This window comes from Rhea americana, unplaced genomic scaffold (assembly GCF_003343005.1).
Source record: "Rhea americana isolate MKP2758 unplaced genomic scaffold, rheAme1 scaffold_16, whole genome shotgun sequence".
Taxonomy (NCBI): domain Eukaryota; kingdom Metazoa; phylum Chordata; class Aves; order Rheiformes; family Rheidae; genus Rhea; species Rhea americana.
In genome coordinates, this window is record NW_028185705.1 from 5,015,942 (window position 1) to 5,039,246 (window position 23,305).

The 23,305-nt window shown below is 41.5% G+C and overlaps 1 protein-coding gene across 7 annotated transcripts in view; it reads right to left on the minus strand.

Moving 5' to 3' along the window:
* MITF (melanocyte inducing transcription factor) overlaps positions 1 to 23,305 on the minus strand; it is a 104,504-nt gene that overhangs the window by 66,299 nt on the left and 14,900 nt on the right. For 2 of the 7 annotated variants that reach the window (XM_085300069.1, XM_085300064.1), the window contains exon 1: positions 7,464 to 7,540. The exons of 2 other annotated variants lie outside the window; for them this stretch is intronic. In XM_085300069.1, coding sequence (XP_085156195.1) covers positions 7,464 to 7,540 — 77 coding nt within the window. Of the gene's footprint in view, positions 1 to 7,463; positions 7,541 to 23,305 lie in introns of those variants that run through there. 3 more of the 7 variants (XM_085300065.1, XM_085300070.1, XM_085300071.1) reach the window with 3 other exon arrangements.

Sequence of the window (23,305 nt, forward strand, 5' to 3'; positions counted from 1 at the left end):
AAAAAAAAAAAAGCAATCCCCACAAACCAAGAACTTACCCAGGGAGCTCATTCTTTAACTTCTGTGATCCAGCCAGGTGCAAGCTCACACTGAACTGTTTCCAAGGGTCACAAAACCAGAACTGCCCCAAAAGGGCTTAGTAAGCACCAGCTTCCAGAAACTGGCTTCACTTTTACTCCCACCGTCCACATCCCAACCCCTGCTGCTACATGTGCGTCTGCCTTTCCTACTTCTGCAAATGCAAACAGATGAGTAACTATTGCTGCTTTGTAAAACTCCCAAATCCATCACTAACAGCAGCTTTTGTTTCTTTTATTACCAAAAAAAAGAAAGAAAGAAAAAAAAAGCTTAAATGCTTGCATAAAACACGCATTGCTGGATGTTTTTTTTTTTCCCCCATTGATCCAGTGCCTTTTTCCATGCAACCTTAAGCCCAGATCACTCAAGCAATTTATTTATGTGTATGGACATGAAGTGGAACAAYTGCAGCCTCACTGAAAGGGCAAAACAAATAAATACATAAATAAATACAAATTTGTGSTGAAGTCCCCTTCACTTCAGATATTAAGAGCTCAATGGAAAAACTTAAAATGTAGATATTCCCACCTGCTGCATAAAACTGAATCCAACCTTAGAGCTGAGTTTTGCAAACTGAGCATCATTGCCCGCTGGTGGGCTGGACCACGCTGCTCTCGTGAGCACCCAAGCTAGCTCCTGCTCGCTCCTCGGAGCGGTGGTGGGGGAAGAAGGCCAGTACACAGGGAAAAGRAGAAAACAGAGAAGGGTAACGTGAGAGAAAGAAAAAGGAGAGGATATAAAGCCATCACTGTGAAATGACAGGGAGACAATCATGACAAAAAGCCTTCCTTTGCACAAACCCTGAACTGATTCACCACTAGTAACCGAAAACCACACACAAAAAAAACCCTTTGTTGGAAAATTCAGATTTCCTCCCTAGAATCAATGCAGTTACAGGAACTCTTAAGCACAATAAAAATAAGTGGCTTACAAATAATCTCTTTTATTAGAAAATCTATCTTGTTTTTATTAAGAGAGACTTACAGCCCAGTAAAGGATCTATTTGCTTGCCTACTTCTTACATTACAAAGAATACTTCTGCACCTGGCTGAACAGAGGGTCTGCCTCACAGCTTTGCAGTTCAGCGATACGTATTTTCACATAGATCACAGATCTAACCTTAGCAACAYCAAATTCAAGGCCTCTGCTAGCCAGCAGTTCCTGGAAAGGGATTCAAAGCTGCTGGGCTCTGGTTGCTCATCCAGGAACTCGAGTAGGCACCAGTCAAGTACATGTTCAACACTTAGATTAGGCTACAGTATTTACATATTGAGAGCATCCTGAAGCTYTCAGTATTTTTTTAGCCTTCTAATTTCTATTTGGCAATGGTTTATCCAATAATAATGCTGGGCATTGCATGGCAAATGATCTTTAAGCAGCAAAAGCATTCTCATTCCTGTGAGAGCCCATTTTTCAGTTTGTTTAAAGAACGGCACCATGAAACAGCTTACAYTAATTACTGTTACAAAATAGGAAGCTGAATTATTAGGCAAGCTTCATCTACGTAACTTGATCTGTCTAAAAAGGATGAGACATGCGTGTCCAAGACGAAGGACTGGACTCTGTGACCTCAGGAATCTCTTTCAGAACCAAGTTTCTGCAACCAGGTTACTTCAGAGATGGATTTGCTCATTTACTATATGAACGATTCCTCTCTCCGGCTGAGGCAGCAGAGCACAYACTCGTCAATAAAGCAGATCACAAAATACGCACGTAGAAAGCGAACGCTTTGGAGAGGGCATGATGAGAATATTACCTAAAATTAAGTTTCAAAGTGATAAAGCATATGAGTATTTAAGCTTCCTAGTGCGCTAGAGCCAAAGGCAGAGGGACAGGTAAATCTGGAGTAATCAGGCAGTTAGCAAGTAAGGAAACAGGGTTGTTATAAGCCAACAAATATAATCATTCCAAATTGCCTTTAAGCAGCATCAACATTATTTTGGTTGCAAGTTTCAGAGGGAAAGAGTCTCTGCTCTCAACATGATCAATAACAAGGCGACACCAGCCGTGCAGGCACTGCAACAGCTCCACTGAAGCGGCAAAACCATGCCCGAAGCACCGGCCGGAGCGACGCTGCTGCGGCCAGCGGCACCCCAAGCAGCTGAGCCGGGGCAATACGGGAATTCACCTGTACGTGAATCACTAACGAGCGACGATTTCTCCATTACTCACAGCGCGTATATAGAGTTTCTGCGGGCAAGATTTGTTTCTAAAAAGAGAACAGCCAGCAACACGAGCACTAACGCGCTCRTCAAGACTCGAGGTAACGTAAAAGGGAAAGAGGAAGGCCGGGCCGCCGGGCGGCGCGAGCCCGAGGCGGCAGCTAGCCGGGGAGGGCGGCGCGGGGCGCAGCCGCGCACGCGACCCGGCCGCGCGGCCCCTCGGCACCGCGCCAGGAAATTATTAACTCCTTCAGCAACACGGCTGTCAGGCCAGCGACGCAGATCAATAACCGGCCTACAGGCTCCCAGTTTGACCTTTGGGCGGTCGCTCCCACAGGCCTTTACTCGTCTCCAGTRCGTACTCCCAGCACGCTTCCTCCGCTTTTGCTCTCTATGCTAACGAAAATAAGCAGCAAGAGGAGCGAGCTGACGTTCTCCGTCAACAGATAAGATTAGCAAGCTACTGAAGTTGCTTTATGAGGAATTTTAAGTGGTTTATAACTTCATGCAAAACAAGAGCTAATCAACACGGCAGTTGAGGATTTTTTTTTTTTTTTTTTAATTCAACACAAACAAAAACAAATTTAAAGAAAAGATCGAGAAGGAAATATTCAGCTTATTATCAGAACAACTATTTCAGCTTAAGTATCAGTATATGTTGAAAGCAATCTGCATTAAGAGACCACACACACGCAGATCATTCTGCCTGCTTCCTACTAAACATGTCAAAAGCTGACACGCTCCTGCAAACCATTACAATTTCCATTAAACCAGATTTTAATTGCTTTGTTAGGAAAACAATTCAAAAAAAAAAAAAAAAAAAAGAAAGAAAACATTCAGATGGCTGCATGTCTTCCCCAAAAGCAGCAACATTCAGGAAGGAAATCTTGACAAAAAAACGGCTAGACACACGGAGGCAGGCAGGAAAGATGTCTAAAATAATGCGAGTTCGAAAGAGGAAAGCTGAAATATGCTCCAGCAGCAAGAAACTGCAAGACCACTCCTAGGAGACTTGGCAGCCYGTAACTGAAACACCAGGAGTCAGATGCACGGCTACTCAAGGCAGTAAGATTTTTAAAGCAGCTTAGTGACTCGCCTTCTCTGGATCTGCATTTTTTGAAAGGGCAGCAGCAAGCCACGGAGTAAGCAGGCACTGCACTCGCATTGCGCAGACTGAGGTATTAGCAACCTTCTCTTATCAGTTTGGATGGAGCGTAACGTGGGAGCACTTTTCAAGCCCTTCAAAAAAAAAAAAAAAAAAAAATCTAATTTTGGCTCCAAAAAGCAAATGACTGCTTTCCCACTTATTCACTGGAACCAGATCACCACACCAAAGCCAGGCTGCACAGAACATGTTTTTTTATTCCAATAGCTTATCATTTAGTCACAGCTACACTTCTTTATTAAGCTGTCAGGAAAAACAGATAAAACACCAGATAACGCCATTCATTTCACAAGTGCAAGATTTACAGGATGTTCAAGAGGAAAAAAGCCTTTTACAGTTGCAAACTAGATTTTGTGTCCTGCCACCCACAGCAACAGTTGTACAGGCTCTACATGTGTGTTAACATGAGTTGAAATTACCCGTTTTCATAAAGCACACCACCTACTGCAGAAAATGCAGTAATCAAGGTAAATTACATACAGCAATTGGAGCCTGAGCTGCAGTTTCAGACTCTGATCCGCTGTTAATATTAAAATTGCACTAGTTTAGAGATTAGGGATGAGAAATAAGAACTCATTAGCTCTTCTTCAGGGTCCATGATTCAAACCTGACAAAACACACACTTCAGTGTTTCCAGGCTTAAAAAAAATTCCAACAGGGTCATGGAAGCTGCTATTTATAGCCGGTTTAATCTCTGCGCACTAAAACACAGCTTCTCTACATACACGTATTTTGTTAGCACTTAAAAAAAAAAAAACAACTTTGTTAATGAAAACTTAATCATCCACAAGTTCTGCAAATGTAAATGAGTTTTTCCTCATATTAGCTGCTCCTCACTGAACTGCAACAAAAAACAGCCTATAGTTTTTCCAATCAAAACTGTTACTGGAAAATCTGGGCCCTGGAAAATATTCAGTGACAAAACCGAGAAACAAAAACGTGGAAAGTTACACAGCAATTAGTTTCTTCAATAGGAAACAAACTCTTCTCACCTTTAGTACATATCGGTATAATTGAGACTGTTCTCAAACCTTGCATTTCCAGGCTACCGAGCAGTAAAACGCCTTGAGAAGCACCAGGCACCTGGCAGCGAGGAGAGCCAACAGCTCGGCAGCCATGGGTCTCTTTAAGGTCAGCTGCAACCGTACGCATAGCTAGTACCTCGGTTCTGCTCACAGGAACTGCCAAATCAATCCCGGCACAGAACAAGGTGCACAGAACTAACAGCGTAGTCATCCTCAGCTACATACACAGAGGAGCATGAAGTCCTCTGGAAAAAGAAAAAAAGAAAGAAAAAAAAAAAAGGAAGAAACCATACATATACACAACCAAAAACAAGAAGCCAACAGTCTTCCCATCAACCTTGGATGTCAGCTGCCTGCTCATTGCACAGATCGTTTAGGCATGAGGCCATTAGCAGAAGTGCAAAGCCAATGGGTCAGACACCCATTTAATCTGCTCTGGGATCAGGGAGACATGATGGGACAGCTCGTGTGCCAGCACTGCTAGGCAAGTAGCATCTCACCAAACTGACCACCGTCAAGGATGAAAAGACTGCCTAGGTGGACAAAAGGGGAGAGTCATGAATGTTGTTTACCTAACCACAAGATGTGTGGAAAACTGGATAGACCACCCAGATCTAGAGGTAGTGGTCAGTAGTTGAAATTGCGTATTGTGGAAGGTTAACTGCAACATTCTTCAGGGGTCAATACTGGGATCAATACTATCTGACATTTTCATTAGCAACCTGGATGATTCTTGGAGATACTTAGAGCYTGACTAGACAAGGCTGCTTAGAGCCTTGTCCAATTCTGAACTTGGACACAGAGCCGGGGGGTTGGACCAGAAAACCTTCAATCAAGGGTCCCTTCTAACCTCAGTTATTCTATAACTCTACATTTGGCCCCAGAACATTGACGCTTGGGTCTTTGCCTCTCAGGTTGCTGATCCTATACTTAAAGGTATGGAAAAGTATCCATATTACTCCAAATTAGAAGAGTTTCAAACATGGCATATGGGATGAAGAATGAGATAGTGCAGGCACCATGTCAGGCACACAAAAATATTTATAGTTGCAGCAAGACTGTTTTGCTACTAGTCAACAACTGGTCTGGGCATTTATTGCTACAYAGGTGCCGTGCCAGGCCACTGGCTCTCATGGCTATGGGTATTAGTTCTATATTATTCTTCATAAATGTTTGCTTAACTATTGTATTTTCAGACATTCAGAGGCTGAACGTGCCTACTAACCAAACCTTTTCAAGGGATTACRTAAACATCATTAAAAGCTTACATGAAATCTCTACAACCACTGAAATCCACAGTTTGCTAAGCCGGCAAGTAAGAAACCACTGATCCCTTACATATGTTCTCTTCTCCCCATCGAGCATGCTCAGTGCAGAACGCCATTTGGAGACAAGAAATTTTACTAAATGCCTTCTTAAAAAAATCTAACAGATCCAATCTCACCGTAAAGGAATAGTTGGCAGCTGAAACGTCCCAGAAATAAAATTCTGGCAAGTCCACTTTCATCACTTCTGTTCAAATCCAATACACACATGCACACAGACAGACATAGGTTCTTCAGCATAGAGCTTTTTTGCAACATTGTCTGCCCCCCAAAAATCACTGTTTTATTATTTTAAGTACGGTTTAAAATAGATTATAGGTTGGAGGAGTATGGTAGAGCATTTTCATTTCCAAACAATACTGTTAGTGACACCACCACATTATCAACACATCGCATTCAAGGCTTTGAGYTAACAGTTATTCAGCATCAAAAATAGATGTGTTCTACCAATGTATATGCATTGAGAAAACTACACAGAACAAGTCAGAATCTCTGTGTTAGTTTTCGACAAGTGAAATAAATCTTTTAGCAGTCACAATTCATAACCAGCAGACATTTCTCTTAAGGTATGCCTCAAGGAAACTTGATGTACATCCAAACTTCTGCAAACTTGCTACTTTCGGTTGGATGCATCTTTCATTTTCCCTAASACTGCAAATGATGTTCTGGGCAGGCTACAGCACGCCAGGGAAACTTAAAATAGAAAGCACTGTAGCTACTGATATTACAAATACATACTAATATATAGTGGTAACAGTAAGAGCAGCAACATGGTCCAGAACAGCAGAATGGTCAAATATTTTTATAGTTCTGGCAAACTGCTAAAGGCTCCCTAAAATCCAAGCAGAAGAAAGGGAATGGCAATTTAACAGTCTGAATCAGCAGAAAACAAATGAAATGRGTTGAGACAAATTCACAGCACAACTCTAGCCCTCAGGCTTCAACGTTACTAAATTTAGGAGTTTTACTGCAGAAAGCAGAGGTAAGAGCTACAGAAATGCTTTAGCAAGGTAACAGTTACAGAAGGAGTTTAGAGCAAGATCTGTATAATTTTCACCATGCTGTACAGGAAAAGGCATTCTCAATTAGCAGCTAGGACATCGCATATCCTGCCACTTTTGCAYGAACAGGCAAAAGAACAAGCATGTTTTCCTGTAATAACAGGGCTTAGGGAAGAAGAGATCACAGAGGACAAACACAAAAACCAGATCTGCAGAGGAAAAAAAAAAGCTGGATTGAGCATGTCTAGCTTTCAGACACCGAACGAGTGAAGCATATGAACCTTAATTTTAAGGTCTGCTTAAAAACATTAAATGTCAAATTTATCACAGCACACCAGTCAGAATTGTCCAAGTCTAAGGCAAAAATGTCATGTTTATTCTTGCCCCTAACTCCAGCCTAGACACTCCAGCTGTATCTATGGCTTGTTGTAGCATTTTAAAAGAAACAACACACACACACGCTGACAGAGCAGTAGAAAGCATATCAGATTACACACTTCAGAGACCAACCTCAGTGCATCACCAAAAAATAAGCAATTTAGTAGGCAATTTCAGGACAACAGAAACTCCAAAGCACATATTGAGAAATACTTTCCTTAATCTTTYTAAGTAACTTGTTTACCTTTAACCCAGTAAAAATACTTCATAGATTTTATAATAAGTCATTGAGCCTCATTTGGAAACCTAAAAGAAAAAAAAATACGTACTTCAAAATCTTCATGGGAATGGTGACTAAGTCTTTAGATACGCGATTCCCAGGCAGGAGTCTGAGGCACCCAAGCATACAACCCATGTGGCAGTGTCATTCAAGCTCACAAGCCCTGCAGCACGCTTGTCTGGGTGTCTCCTCCAAACTTCTGGGGGGAACGTCCACCATTGCGCTGGTGGCTCTTCTGCACATCAGATAGGGCCGCTGTGGGGACAGGCAGAGTCTCAACCCTTGACTGCAGTTTCCAGTGCATTGCTGCTGACAACAACGCAAGCATTAATTCGTATTTTAAAAAGAGACAAAAGGCTCAGAAGGGAAACAATAAATAGCACCTGAATGTTGGAAAACTAAGAAATGACAATCTCAGTTTAGCCTACTCAGAGTGCTCTGCCATATAAAATGCTTAACTTCCAGCACCCTCTTTGCAAACTACATATACTCCAAAATAAAAGTATGTTCACTTTGCTATTACCAAGTGTTCAAATTTCAGGTCAAAAATGAAGCCAAGCTTCTTGCTGAAAAGATTGCTCCCAAAGGATAGCTATTTCCATCCCAAACAACACCTTTCAGTAGCAGCAATTTAGCCCTAGGGACAGTTAAAGTACAGTTCTTGCTCAGACCAGGACAAAACCGTTCTTGAGTAATTCACCTTTACATAAGATTTGGCCCTGTCTGCCTGAAGCGTCAYGTTACTGAAGCTGGTTTGAAGTCATTTTAAATGGAACAACAACTGGTTTAAGTAAAGAAGTGGATYGCATTCAAACATTTTGATTTATTTTTCAGTCTTACCAGGAGAAAATAAGCCTACCATCAAAAGGTCACTGTGTTATAAACTGATCCATTGCGTGACTCTTTTCATCAACACGACAACCAGTGTTCCCAGTGGGAATTCTCACATCTAAAGCACTCTGAAAATAAGCCTAGCTCATGGTTTGAGAAACTACACACTCAAAAGAAAAAACAGTTTCACATTTGGTAGAATAACATTGCATCTACAAGACAAAAGATCCACCCATGACCACCAAAAATTTTTAAAGTACAGTTTTCCTTGCACTTGTTTTCCAAGATGCAAAGATGCAGAAAATGGTCCCCTTTTAGTTTTTTGTGTCCATTCCATCCTCGTCACTTCCCTTCTTCCAAAATTGATACCGTTTCTTGTGTTGTGATTTTTATAAAGTCCTTAAAAGTTCTTTAGCTGTAACATAACAGGGAGCTTTCAGCACACTAACAGGAGACCAGGACAGCAACAAATATGCAAGACAGTCTTTCTCCCAGAGGCTTACCACAGCACRAACAAGCCCCCAGCTGGATGCTCATGCATCGCCAGTGGACCCAAACACAAACCTTACCATTTAATCTTTACAACACTCGCTTTCAGCTTTTTGGGGGAAGACTCATTTAGGAGCTGCGGCCATAATTCAGCTATTCCAATCAAATACTYTCCCACAGATGTTCAATGTAGGTGGCCACAAACACTTTGGGCTTCTAGAGTCTTTCAGGAAAAACATAGCCAGTGCCCAAAGATGGTAGACTGGCTGTACCTGCAGGCTTAACAGTTTCACAGTTTCTTAACCACAATCATCTTCCTTTCTGAAAATTAGGCAGAATCCCAAGATGCACAAGCCCCCACATATCCCCAACTCCTTGAGTCAGGCTACATGTTTCTCTCTCCTTCCCCTATGTTCTTTAAATTGGTCTTTCTTTTTTTTCCCCCTCCTCAAGCTTAAGATGAGAAGCTGCAGATATATGAGCTGCACTCACGCATCCATATAGAAAATCTGCAGCCTGACAGGTTTGGGGCCAGAACTCAGAGTAGACGGCCTGGATTGCCCTTGGTCAATCTTAGGCAAGTATTGAGTACATCTCTTTTGTTCTCCCTAAATATAAGTGAAATTGGGACAGATGCCTGCAGGATGTATCCACAAAGTGCTCACTAAGAGCAGTTGATGAACAAACCCATTCCTCTAAAACATCAAAAGATAATCAGATGATTCGAGCAAATCAAGAGAAACACTTGGGAGGGGGTGGGGGGAGAAAGCTTTTAATGGAAAGCCTTTACCAGTCAAATTCTTTACTAAGCTCACAGGTACTCACACCTATCTCTGCTCGGACCACCACCAAGCTCTGAAATCATCTTCTTTTGACTTGCTATTTCTCAGAGAAGACAGAAACAGGGCAAGAAGAAAAACAGTTCTGAACAAAGCCATTTTTCCCATTGTGAACTCAGTCCAATTATATTCCAGGTCTATCGGTCTAGGCATCTACTCTTCCACATGATTTAAAACGCACACACAAACACTGCACYGCAAGAAAATTATTACTTAATGGTAGGCCATATCTAAAACACTGTTACGTTCACTGGTGTTCCAATAGCACGTCAAGAGACGAAGCAACATTAGCAGTGAAGAGATTTTTCACATGCCATTGGTTGTATAAACCAAGAAAATTGCTGCTATTGTGCAGCAACTGAGCTTTCATATGAACTAATAATTTAACCATAAAAACATTAATCAGTTCTTTTCCACTACATTTTGCAGAAGCCCAGTTCTTAGATGCAAAGCCAGCTCTGCTTATATTTGATTACTGTTTCAGCAGTAAGGAAATAATGAATCATTTATGAACAGAAAAAAAACCCAAGCAATTAAGCCATCACTCCCAATTCAGTTGGCAAGTTTTCCTTTATTGTAGGATGGCAGCACGGTTAAATCAAGTCACCATGGCAGAATTCCTTCCCCTTCCAAAAGCTTCTACAGGAAGGCTTTCACAACACCAATGTCATGAAGTATGGCTTTCATGTTTAATTCTAGGGATCCCACTACTAACCACAGGAGCAAGCAATTTGGAGTAAACAGGAGAAAAACCATAGGGAAATGTAAGCTACAAAGCRCACATTACAACTCGTTTAGGTCATGGCCACAAGGACTAGTGGAAAAGCAAGCACAGGATCCAAAGCACAGATAAGGACAGCTTCCCAAAATCCTCACACTTTCCATCTACAATGCCAACAAAGTCCCTGAGATAATGTAGGCTTGCATGGCCCTGAGACCAGTATTTATGATGATTTCTACCCTTCTGTGTTTCTACACAGCTTGCTTGCCTCTCCTTTGCACCCTGAGTTAAGCAAAYTCACAAAATTAAAGAAACAGGGTTCATTCCTGGTTTTCTGCTGTACAAACCACTGCAGAGTGCAGAAACACAGCTGTAGTTCCTACAAACTGTAATTCTACAAACAGTCACGATCTGGTTATTAGCCATAAAGTTACAGAAAAGAAATTTCATTCAACATTCAATAGTACAGGCACAAYGAAAAGACAGAGGGGAGCATAAAATGGTAGAGGACCTCATGTCGAAAGAGAAAGGGTGTAGCACAAGAAGCCTTCTTCTTCGGGAAGAAGGGGCATGGGAAAACACAAGACAGATGCAGAGAGGAAGTTGCTCAGACACAGAGTCAACAGACAGGGAACGGCCCCCAAAGCAAAGTGAGACAGGACTCGGCACAGGTGGGAACCACAGCACGGGAAATGCAGAAGCCAGATACCRGGCTGGGAGGAAGGAATGGAAAAGACAGACAGGGCCAGAAAGGAAACAGCRTGGAAGGCAAGATGAAGAGCATAGGGATGCTCTAGTGATAGTTGCTAGAAGGAAGGAAGGAGGAGCACTTATGTGGGTGTATGCGGAGAAAGACAGATGGGGCAAGAGAGGCATGTTTATGAGTCCAAGAAGGGCAACAGTAGCTCTTAGAGGAGAAAGTAAAACAACTATTGAAGAATTAGGAAAATAAACAGAACAAAACAAAAAGCCTTTGGGGTTTTTTGTTCTTAAGGAAATGTCAACACTAAGTGTTATTTAACTTAAAAATCTGTAAAGCAGGAATGGAAAAGACCTCTCCTATAAGGCATCTGGAGATCTATTGGATACAAACACCAAACTGCAATTAGAAGAGATGCCTGCTGTTGTCCAGGCACAAACAGCAGTCCCTGCTCTACAGAAAACGGAGTCAGGCCAAACTCTTGGATGCATAAATCAAGCACAGCTTCACTGAGGGTACAAGGKTTTGTGTGAGGCACAAGGCACACTGAGTAACCTCCAGCAGCACTGGCAAGAAGAAACAACTCTACCCCTGCTCCCTCCAAGAAAAAAATCTACAAAGAAGAAAACAAAAACAAACAAACAAACAAAAAAAAGCAAAAAGCACCCCAACACCTGACTTGGTCCCTCTCTCCCTCCCAGCACCCTCCAGAACGGCATTCCACACAAATAACATTCCACTGCATAAGCAGCTGCGCTTAAATTCCACACTACAAGGAAAAATAAATTATGAAAGGYATCTGGGATGCTTGCAGATTTGCTTTATTATTCACAGCATAAGTTATATTTGCCTCCGCAGTTATTCCTCAGGACTCTGCSCAGATGTGAACTGAAACTAGTTAAGTAATAGTACAGTTCACCCTTGATGATGCAGAGTTTCTAATGAGGGACTTCCCAACCAAATAATACTCAGACTTTGAGTAATAATTATTCATACATACTATAAATAAACACAGTTCCTAATACTTTTAATATAGTCCTCAACCACCACGTACCAAAGCCTACTAGGACTTCAATACGAGACAATTTCCACAAAAAAAGAAAAAAAAAGTTCTCCTGAGATATTTACACTAAAAAAAAACCCATACATTGTTTTCCACAGTAATACAGAAGTTAAGCAAGCTGGCCTAACTTAAAATGGACTTACTGGACATCTGCTTTACTATGGTTTTCTTCTTTCACATTAAGTCAAAAAAAGTGATGAAAAAAAAAACCACACACTTACTCCACTAATTTACTCCACTATATGTATTTGACAGAAATAAAGTAAGTGTTTAAATGTGTGGTAGTTTTCTCCATCTGCATTAAAAGTTAGAAGTAATTCAATAAATGTCAAAGAAACCAGACTTGCTTCTGCAAATTAGGACAGAGAGAGTMCATTTGATTATTAGTCCTATTTTACTACACACCATCGATCAGTAGTGGATATTTTACCCTCTGCTTAGGACAGAATGCTGYCTCCCTGTCTGAAAACAGACTATTTACGCAAGTCACATGACTCAAGCTTTTTATATAAATTTTTTTCATATATAAATGTATTACCTTTTTTGTTACACACATTGATGTATACACCCGTTTATCTAACTGGTAAGGTAATTATTTGATTATACTACCACGACATCCAGGGACAGCTGCCGTCAGGCAGCATCTTATACAGGTTCTTACACATCTTATCCAGAAAGCGCTGGACAAGTAGCAAAGATGACTGTTCATGTCCCAGAAGTCTTAGAATAAAAGATGAACAACATAAGTAGCATAGGAGGAGAAACTTGTGTCAAGAGACAGCAATGGTCTCTTTGTAAAAGACACCTATCAATGGGTTTTGTTGGCCTTAATAATAAAGGAACAATCCATTTCTACTATGGATCTCCTCTTCCCTTTAAAGAAAGCAAAACACTCAGTTACGCTAAACTAAAGTTAGTGGTAAACTCACTTTGCTGTGACAAGACCAATAGGCAGAAGCTTTTACTTTAAGCAGCTGTGTAGGTGGTGGTTTTCCTCTCCTCCTCCCCAGACTCTCCTTGGCAGAGCCTTCCCCTCCGTTTTCTACGAGTGAAGCTGATCTTGCCTAACGCTTTCTGCTTTAACACTTCCTGTAGCAGCATCTCAAGCTCTTCGGTTACCTGGCAGTTACATTTCTCTGCTGTCAAGCTGAGCTTCTTGAAGAAGACATAGACCGATAGAAGAATGAGTTAATAATATTGAAGAGGTGCTCTTAGTAGGAACAAAAAACAACCCAAAGAAACTGRACAGATGGGGCAGAAAAAGGCAGCAATAGAAAAGCAAGCTAGGTAAACAGAGGCAGCGAGAGGCACCTGCTCCAAGAGCTTGGCTGAGATGACTCACCTGGTTCTCCATCCCTCACTCAGCTCAGGCTCAGAGGGAAGTGCTACACATAAGGAACCAAGGGTGGAGCTGACAGCACATTTCCTGAGCAATCACAGGAGTAATAAGCAGCCTGTTCATCCACCCCGTGAAAATTATAGGAACACAGGCTGTTCAAACATACGCAGCATGCAAAAATGCTCTGAAAGGTGCTCCATCATCCCTGGGCTGCCAGGAGGTTGGCAACAGCCAGAGGTGGCAGCATACACTGGAGGGATATTACAGAGATCCACTAAGCAAAATAAATAAATAAAAACTTTTWAAAAGTTCTTTTGTGCCACTGAGTCGTGACACCAGWTCACTGCCAATCTCTCAGTTTACAGTATGGTTCGTTAATAACACCATTATAAAAAGCTCATGAGGATAACGATCATGAAACAACGCTCTGCAGGACAAGCACGCRGCAAAGCTTCAGGAGGGAGAAGCACGTAACAGACAAATCTGGAACAGCGACTTCACAGGAGAGMAGGGTAGAAGGCAAAGAGCACATACGAAGTCATGGCAGTTAAAGTTAACTTTATGAACAGAGACCCCTCAAGGATGAAAGAGCCACACCAGATGAGGAGTCTGGTGGAACAGGCTATCTGGAGAGAGAACTGCTGCATTCTGAAGGGTAAGGATATATTTAACATACTTCATTTCAAAAAAGAAAGAGTGGGAAACAGAGAGCCTGAAGGAAGGGAAGAGTTCCCTTGTGACTACAAGAGACTGAAGGGTTTTCTCCTACTGCTTTTGGGGATGCCATCCCACTCACTTTATATAAGAAGGACCACATGCACAGCAAAGAGATGGTGAAGACAGAGCAAGGAGACGAAGAGGAAACTCACCTTGGTATCAGTTGCCAACCAATTCCTCACGTCTGAGATAAGAGAATGCAATGGAGATGGAGCATTGGGAGTCTCATGTACCCAACTGATACCTTCATACTCTGTGCCATTCATCTTTCTCATCCTCTTTTCATCGTCATAATAGAGCTATTACCTAGAGTGATTCTAATCATATTTAATTAGTGTATGTTGTATGCAAGACATCCATAATCTTCAAAGTAACTTCCAAATACAAGCTCCAGCAGAAGAGATTTCCCCCTCCGCTCAAGGTATTTGGCAATAGGATAGTGACAGACATCCCACCAAGTGGCCTTTTTGTTTCCACTCCCTAAGGCAGCACAACCCTATGAATCAAAGATTAATTTCACACCCACCTGGGATGAATGAGTTTTCTTAAATGTTTATGACATGCTAAAGAAGAAATCAGCAAGGGGAACATATGATTCACTAAGTATKTGCTAATCTAGAGCTGATCTTCATAAATTATTAAATTTGTGTCAAGTTTCAGAATCATTCAGATTTCAACACTCATTTCAGACCTACAGCATACTATCATTACGGCTGACCACAGTGCTGAAAGGATAAAGCAGATGCATGATAACCTTCTCCAGGACATAGAAAATACCAAGTCACTCAGATCAATCAGAAATAAAAGTCAACCTTAAACAATAACATAGTCACCAATTAAGACTTTTTCCTGAACTCTTAAAATCCCTGCTCTGTTCAGTTAGATGTATATAACAGTACTAATTTAGCAGATTAAAAATCTGCCTTTTTTTTCCCCCTCCAAATCACCAAAATTCTCAGGTTTCCAGAGGGTCCATATTGTGTTTTCCCATCTCATGTATCTCAAAGATATTTGGTACAAGAACAGGCAATGCCGATACTACAACTGAACAGATAAACAGTCTCTCTTGTAGTTCTTTAAAATCATTCTTTTAAATTAAGCATAAGAATACAGAAAACCCCAAATTTTCCTTGCCCTCCCAATACTCCTACCCCTCATTTCAAACGGGGAAGTCGTACAGAACTTCAGGGATCTGTTTGGGGGAAGCCACAGCTGGGGATACCAACAGCTTGYATGCCAAATTAGCAAAAAATCAAAACTGCCACTACAGATGACACCATCAATTCTACGGCCCTTCACAATAGCTATCACCAAGCACACTAAAGGAATTTATAAAAGCCAARTAGCGGGAAAGCTTATTTCCTATATTCACAGCACAACAACTTGCTGGGGCCCAAAGCATGGAGGATTGCACTCTCTGTAAAGCAGGTTCTCTCTTGCCTTAAAGCTATCRTTTTAGTAAAAATCATCCAGCCCTGCCAGATCCACAGCATCAATGTAATGGTAGTGATTTTTGAAAGGAGGGTTATACCAGATGTGAAAGGTTCTTTTCATTCAAGTCTTTGCCTCCCTGTCTGCCCCCTCCCCTTTTTTTCTGGTAAATAAGGCAAACTACTTCTCATCATTGGCAGCACAARTTTTTATTCAACAAAGAGTAATTGACAGTAAAGCATAACAGTTTGGTAATCAATGAGCTAATCACGATTAACTATGGTTAATAACTACACTTCCACATCCTGTAAAAGCTCTGCTCCATAACAAACAGAACAGAAACTGTATTTAAAAAAAAGAGAAAAAAAAAGGTTATGCTTGCCTAGCTCAGGAGAGCACTTTGTTCCTTTTCGTGGGAAAAAACTCACATAATTCAGGTCCATTCAAACAAATAAACGCTACAGACAACTTCTGGGGCTCTGAAGACTTCATGCCAGGAGAAAGGAGCTTGCACCTTCTGCTAGGGCATGGACTCCCTCCCTGCCAGGTAAATCCTGCACCAGGCAGGAGCTGCAGAAGAGCTGGAGGACTCTCAGAACAGCATCGTTTGAATCGACCAACAGAAGAATAAGTAGATTAATCTGTTATTCCCATTCTTGCCAGCAAGTGTTGCTGTTTACCACGGGAATGGCAAAAAAAATGATGAAACAAGAATGAGAAAAGAAAAATATTGTTCAATTTCCTTCTTGTGTTTGTATCCAAATCTTTCTACACAGAACTCTGATTCATTGGTTGAAACTCACTGCGGCTTCAGAAAAGCATGCTTTTGATAGTGCCCGAAAACAGAAGGCCTGCAGATTATTYCCTGCAAAAAAATGAACATGCATTATGATCTTCTGCAGTGTAGATAAGCACATTGCAAATGCCCAAGGAGAAAATTTGTGTGGGGAGATAACTTTACAAACTATTCTTAGTAACAGACTTCTGCATTTGTTAAGCTCACTCCTGCTAGCACTGCACAGAAAACGCGTCTTTCCTAACATGTGTCCTAAATGTTAGGGAAAAGATACTATTTTAAATTCTATTCTATGCAACTTGAAACGTCTCTGAGAACTCAAGCAGGTATTTTCACAGTATATTCTTGTATTAAAATCACCACCTCCACAGCCAAAAGGAAAACTGCACACYAAGTTAACTACAGGCTGTCTCTCCAGGTGCAGAAGAGCAATACAGCCTGCAGCAGCGGTTCCAGGAACAGGGCTCCTATCCAGCGCTGGGCATGGGCACAGGCACATGACAGTTAAAAGCACAGCAAAAATGCACAGCAAAGGCTGATCTCCTGCAGAAACARGCCGCACAGTGCCACAGACCAACAGAAGGTTGAAAACCATGGCTTTAAAAGGGGTTTTCTGTCGGACAAATACCCTCTCCCAGGCTGAATCAGGTACTGGTGGTTAATAAAACACTTAAAACACTTCCTTCATTTTCAGTATATGACCAAATTCCATTTCTTGACCTCCTCATGCAGGTAACAAGACTCTCAGAAAAGCAGCAAATACTTTRGAGATTTGTAGAGTAAAGTAATACGGCACAAGCCTCAGAAATATCTAGTTATACAGTAGCAAACAAGACGGGAAACTTGATCTGACTTTCCTGAGACACAAACTGAAATAGCAGAGCATTTGYCCCAGTTTTGTTTTTTAATAGATCATTTTGCTGTTCAACTTCGCTACTTCTTTCAGCTGCCATACTTCAACATGAAAAAACATTTTGGGTAGGTTAAAAGTGCATTACCAACTCTTTTTCATTCTAACATCAGCTGTTTTTCAAGGTTCTCCTGTACCATTTCTTCTTGGACACCACTAGAAGTTGGGCAGAAAGTCTCAGATGCATCTTCAGTACCTCACGACTAAGTTAGACCAAGCAGAAAACCCAGAAAAGTGCATTCTTCCTAACAAAGCTTCCTTAGAGTTATGCCTCTACTGTACCAAACTGAACTAGAAGCCTGGACGTAATTACAAATAAGTGCTACTAACAGAGTACTGTCAAATGAGTAAGAGCATCCACACCGTYCTCAACTGAATCCTAGTGGAAAAAAAACTGTAACAGTGAGCAGAGCAGAATCTCACCTCTAAACTCATACCTGAAACCTCATCCAATGCCTCGAAGTAGGATGGCTGTTTAAAGTCATCACCACACTGAGAATAACTGGGACCTTTGTTTGTAGCCACCACAGATGAGAGGTGAAAGACTGAACAGATTTGAGGGGAAGAACTTCACTTGGCTGTCGTAGCCTGCAAGCTGCAGAGACTCAAAGCCATTTCCTAGCTAGTTAAGCAGCATTAGTCCGTATCGCTCACAACAGGCGTAAGAGCAAGGAGGAGGAGGCTTTTATGAGTCACATTCTGGTACCCACTTTGAAACATGGCCCCCACTTTAATCAGCTTCAAAAAAAAAAATTATATAAGTTGATGGTACAGACAGGGCACCAAAAGTAGTCATTAAAAAAAGAAAAAGTATCTTTCCTGCTAACTCATCCTCATGGCAACAGTCAGAAATACCCTTCCGTAACCCGTATGTGTCAACAAGCTTTGTTACGGCGCAGAATGTTTGGTATAACAGTTATTTCACAAGCCTCTGGCGGGACTGTAAATTCTGGCARTGTCAAATACATTTCCTTTTATTACAAAACCCATTTTGAAGCCATCTGAAATCCTTCTCTTTTGTAACTTAGCACTTTTATATTTAGAATATTACTCAGATTACTTTTTTTTTCTTCCTGACACTGCAGAAACAGATAAGAGAAAAGGCAGGARCACTSCTACAAGCTAACAGGCAACTTTTCAAATAATAGAAAAGGTTAAGTTCTYWRARAACAGGACTGTCGCCCTGAAGTTAGAGGCTTGAATTGTGACYTTCTGCTGAAATACTGTTTCTCACTGCTCCCTTCCGTAAAACGGAGATGCTGTCCCTTGCCAAGCTTAACTGCAGCTGTGACACAGAGTTTGCTTCAGACTGCAAAGGGTCAGGGTGCTTGGGGGCAAGGGGAGGGCTCAAAGGTGCTAGAGTAACACACAGTGGATCTGCACTCATGTTTTCAAAAGGAAGCTTAAACAAAGCTCCTAAGCCTCTACTCCCAAGCCTTTAATAAAGGTTACACTCTCAAAGTCTGAGCAGGACTCAAAAATATCATGTCCTCCTACAAAGCTCTTTTACCCACTCAGGTGGGCTACCCACCTGTGTAACTCCCTGCTTGCTCTCTGCTAAAAGTGTCAACCCCGTCCATTTATCCCTCAGGTAAACTGAGGAAAGCAGGACACACCTACAAGGTATTTTGTCCCTGAAGGGCAAATAGACTTTTAGAAGTGTTGGACTAAACTGTTTTAACATGTACAGTGAAGTACATAGAAGTGGATTTTGTGAGTCAAAATATGACTAAGTTGATAGAAGTACAGATTTTGGTTAATCTGACAACTCAAGTTACACATCAAAGAATAAAGAAGCCTGCTAGTATATGCAAAGAGGAACACTAYGGGCAAGCTTGGCATAAGAGGACTCTAAACTAAACAAGTGAGCATGACCAGCAAAATGACTAGCACTCCATCCAAAGCAAGGCATCGTGTARTTCTTTCATACAGATTTTGATTTCTTTGAATGAGATCTCCCAACTAAGATGAGCTTTTCTCATCAGTTCTGGGTTAACTGGCTCTACTCACAAAAGACATTCAAGCTTTTTATTTCCTGACTACAATCTGCTCTGCACTAGGACTAATATCAAGGCCCATCTAAATCGCTCAGTACAAGTAAACTGGAGGAGGGTTGCAGATGAGTTCCCAGATTTTCACACAGAGTTTTTTCCAGCACTGTTCCAATAGTTTCTTAAAATTATGGCAGTAGAACAGAATGTGAAGCAGGGTGGCATGGTGCTGCCAACACATCAAGCATTTGCAATGATTCATTAGCCCAGGCTTGATGAGCTGCTCCCAGTTTTGAAATAACTGCAGAAAGAAGGAACCAGACCCCAGATCTGCCAAAGCTCAGCCAATCWGTACCCAAATTCCAGGTGCTGGGCAAATGGACAGAAAAAGCAGATTGATGGTCCATCCAGCTCAGTACCCTACCTCCAATAGCAGCGACGTGATATGGAGAAGCACACAAGCCTGGCCACTGCCCAAGCTCCATTCCCCCTGTACTCCACTCCTCCAGCATCCCTAGTCWKMWGACTAGGGATGTAGCAACCATTGTCCAGTTCCCGTTAGCGTCTGTTTTCTCCATGAAATGACCTAATCCCTTTTTGAACCTGCTAATACCACCTATCTCCACAGCCTCCTGTGGCAACTAAATCCAGAAGTTAACTATTTGCTTCAACTGACTTCTCTTCCTGCCAACCTGTATTGTTGCATTGCATTTATTCAATTTTGTTTTAATATAGGTAGGTATYTTACCAAAGATAGAAAGTATGCTTGATTCCATTAACCACAGAACAAGCCACCTGAGCAACCATTGGTTAGGCACAATTTTAATGTTTCAGTATTTGTATTCAGTCATAATCYAACTTCTTGATGTACTTTTTCTGAATGAAAACACTATCATAATTCTATAATTTTTGAACCTTAGTTTGTCTGTTTTTCCTACTAAACCTTTTTCCATGCTTTCATCCTCCCTTTCCTTAGGGGAAGGGTCTTCAGAAAATTGCATCAGATACAAAAGTATATAAAGTATAACTTAGTCTGCTATAGCAATTTCCAGATGGTCTCCAACCATATGCACTCATGTGCTCACTAAGAATTTTCCAATAAGGAAAGAATAAATGGAAGACGGGATTTCCAAAGAAAGGTTAGTGCCTCACGAGTTACAATATTTCATCTTTTCTAATAAAAATCATGCACACTTGGATCTAATCCACAGAGATACCAAGCACTCCCAGTGACTTCGCCCTTGCCTCTAACTCAAACAGCTTTTGTACGGAAAGAGGGCCACGTCACAAGCAGGTATTCAGACTGTTGGCATATTTTACTGGAATCATTTGCCTGAAAATCCAGCCATTATTACATGCAGCATCTGGAGCAGGCATCTCTATTTTAACTATACCTCTTCTTTTCCAAGTAATCATTTTCCCTCCATTACCAGGTATTTGGCAAAACAAACAGAAAAATGTGAATTAGGATTGAGAATTACAGAACAGACCTTAGTCTGYCTATCAGAACAACAGCACTTTTTTCCTATTGAATCCTCAGATTGTGTGTTGCACAGCACAAACAATGTAATTATATCCAAGCAAGTCTATCCTCTTTGGAAAAGAGGCCCCTGTATAGCAACATCAAGTAACTCATATGAGGATGGCCTGGAAAATTGGGAGATAGATCTCCAGGTCTCCATACATAGATCAAAAGCCTCAGTAAAGCCATTTTTCTTCTATTTTCATTTTAATAGGTTTGGTCACTTCTGCAAAGGCACTAATCCCTTGTCATACCACATCTTAACTGAGACCCCACAGCTGTCCCAGGATCTGCTGCCATCAGTCTCTGGGCCTCAGTGAGTTGCCACCAACTGCACAGCAGAACAGACCTGAGAGCCAGAACCACAGGCTCCTGAGATTTGAGAAGAAATGCTACAAGCTGATTACCAGCTTTAGTAGAGTCAAGACTTTATCCACAGATTTTGTTAATTCAAAAACRCCTGTGCAGCTTCTGAGATCTCAGTCCGCTAAACTGCTATATGCAGTGTTGCACATAAGAAGTGGACAGATGTGATTCTGCAGCATTTACAAATGAGATTATCGCAAACACCACACACAAGAACATTAACTCACCAGATTATCTCTGGAGAGAACTGCTCTCCCCAAAGCAGGAGCTGGAGGAGGAATTATGTGACTCAACAAAACTGTGGGGCTACTTCAAATGTAAGGGCTTAAAAAATAAAAAAAGCATAACATAAGCGTATTAGTGAAAGAGATGTCAGGTAAATGTATCTGAAGAAACACAAGGAGCATTCAATGGTCTGAGAGGGAGCAAACCATGAGACAAGGACAACAACCGTCCTAAAAAGCACAAGAGAGCCAATGCAGGAAGGGATGTGTTTAACACCAGGAGTCAAGACAGAAAGAGAAGGYAGCACGTAAGGAAGCCTTCTGCCTTCTTTTCTGACTTGCTGCTTTGGGATACACATTACACCAAACCTTCCACAGCAGCACATCAGAGCCCTGCAGCTAAGGCTCCTAATCAGGTCTCCATCTGCAATTCCCCTTACTCAGGGGACCCAAGGAAATGCCACTTTTCTCCAAAACCATCTACTCGGTGCTTTCTCACATTTATGAAGGAAGGTCCTTACACAGAAGTCCAGAGTAAGCTTACAATCCTCTCCCCAAGTTTGTCTCAAAAACACTTTCCTGGGCAGGATGCTGCCAAGATTGACAACAGCGAGGCAGTCAGTGAGCTAGGACACCTTGCTGCCATGCTGACAGCACTGCCTGTTTCCTTTCTGCCTGTTACCATCTGCTTCTCACATCTTATTCTCAGATTGCGGACTTGCTGTGAAACAGCCTACCTCCGTGCTTTATGTTAATACAGCACCCAGCAGCACAGGATGCTAGTTCCCGAGTAAGAATCCTRACTGCTACAGTAGAATAAATAACAGTATGCAGAGAAAAAGCTGTTTGTAGAGGGCTTTGTTGTTGAAGCTTCCCAGATACACCCCTGGAAAAATAACACTGCATTTCCTAAAAATTTCCCTAAAGTGTGCCAAATTCAGAGGAAATTTCTTGAACTAGCAAAGTTCCAAACTACCCAGTATCAAAGTCCCAGGTCTATGCACAAAGCCATCGAGAAGAAGCGAGGTTTAGATTCAGGCTAACTACTCTAGATGAAAACACAGGCTCTGACATAATGTAATAGCTATTTTGGCACAACTTTTGAGGAGCATGAGTAAGCAGCCTCTCCTAATTGTTGTGCAGATCCTTGAGTGGGTGGCAACTGCATAATAGCTTCATGTTGTCTTCTGAAAGTTAACACAGATGTGAACCCTGTCAAACTAGTCCACAACTTTTCTCAGTGTGTAGCCACCGCTGGTATTTAATCCTGCTTCATCCATTATACGTATTTTTCAATCTTTCATAGAAAATTAACATAGGATGACTTTGACACTGCAGCTGCAGTCAATGCAAGTGATTTCAGGTATTGATGGTGGCAGAAGGGCTCAAAGAGGCAATCAAAATACCACGGTTCAACAAACTGCCATCCATCAGCTGAGCAGCGATAGCAGCCACGTTTGCCGTTAGACCACAGCAAATGTGCACTAACACAGCTCAGCTGAAGTCTACGGTGAAAGAGGTTTGTGTTAACCTACACTACATCGTATTTGCTATGAACTAGGACTTTGCACACAGATAACTACTGCAGCATAGCTGACATCAGTCAGTTGTTACACAGAATTAACTGAACAATGAGTGAGCTGTAAGATTATTAGCTCAGTGAACCTTTTTATTTGGGACATGGTTGCTAGGAAATATGCATAAAGCTCAAGGAGAGAGTCCTGTCAGGTTGTCAGACAGCTGGCATTACTGCTCATTCATTTGAGAGATTCAATGTTTTTAAAAATATATATAGAGAAAGTCATCAAATTTAACTCATTGGTAAAGATGCCATTGAATGCATACATGAAAAATGTCATGCTTCCTACTAGGATGTTGCTTTTAAGACAGCTAGATTCAGCTGCATACAGAAAACCAGCCACTGACCAGCCGGCATAAAACTCACACRTCAC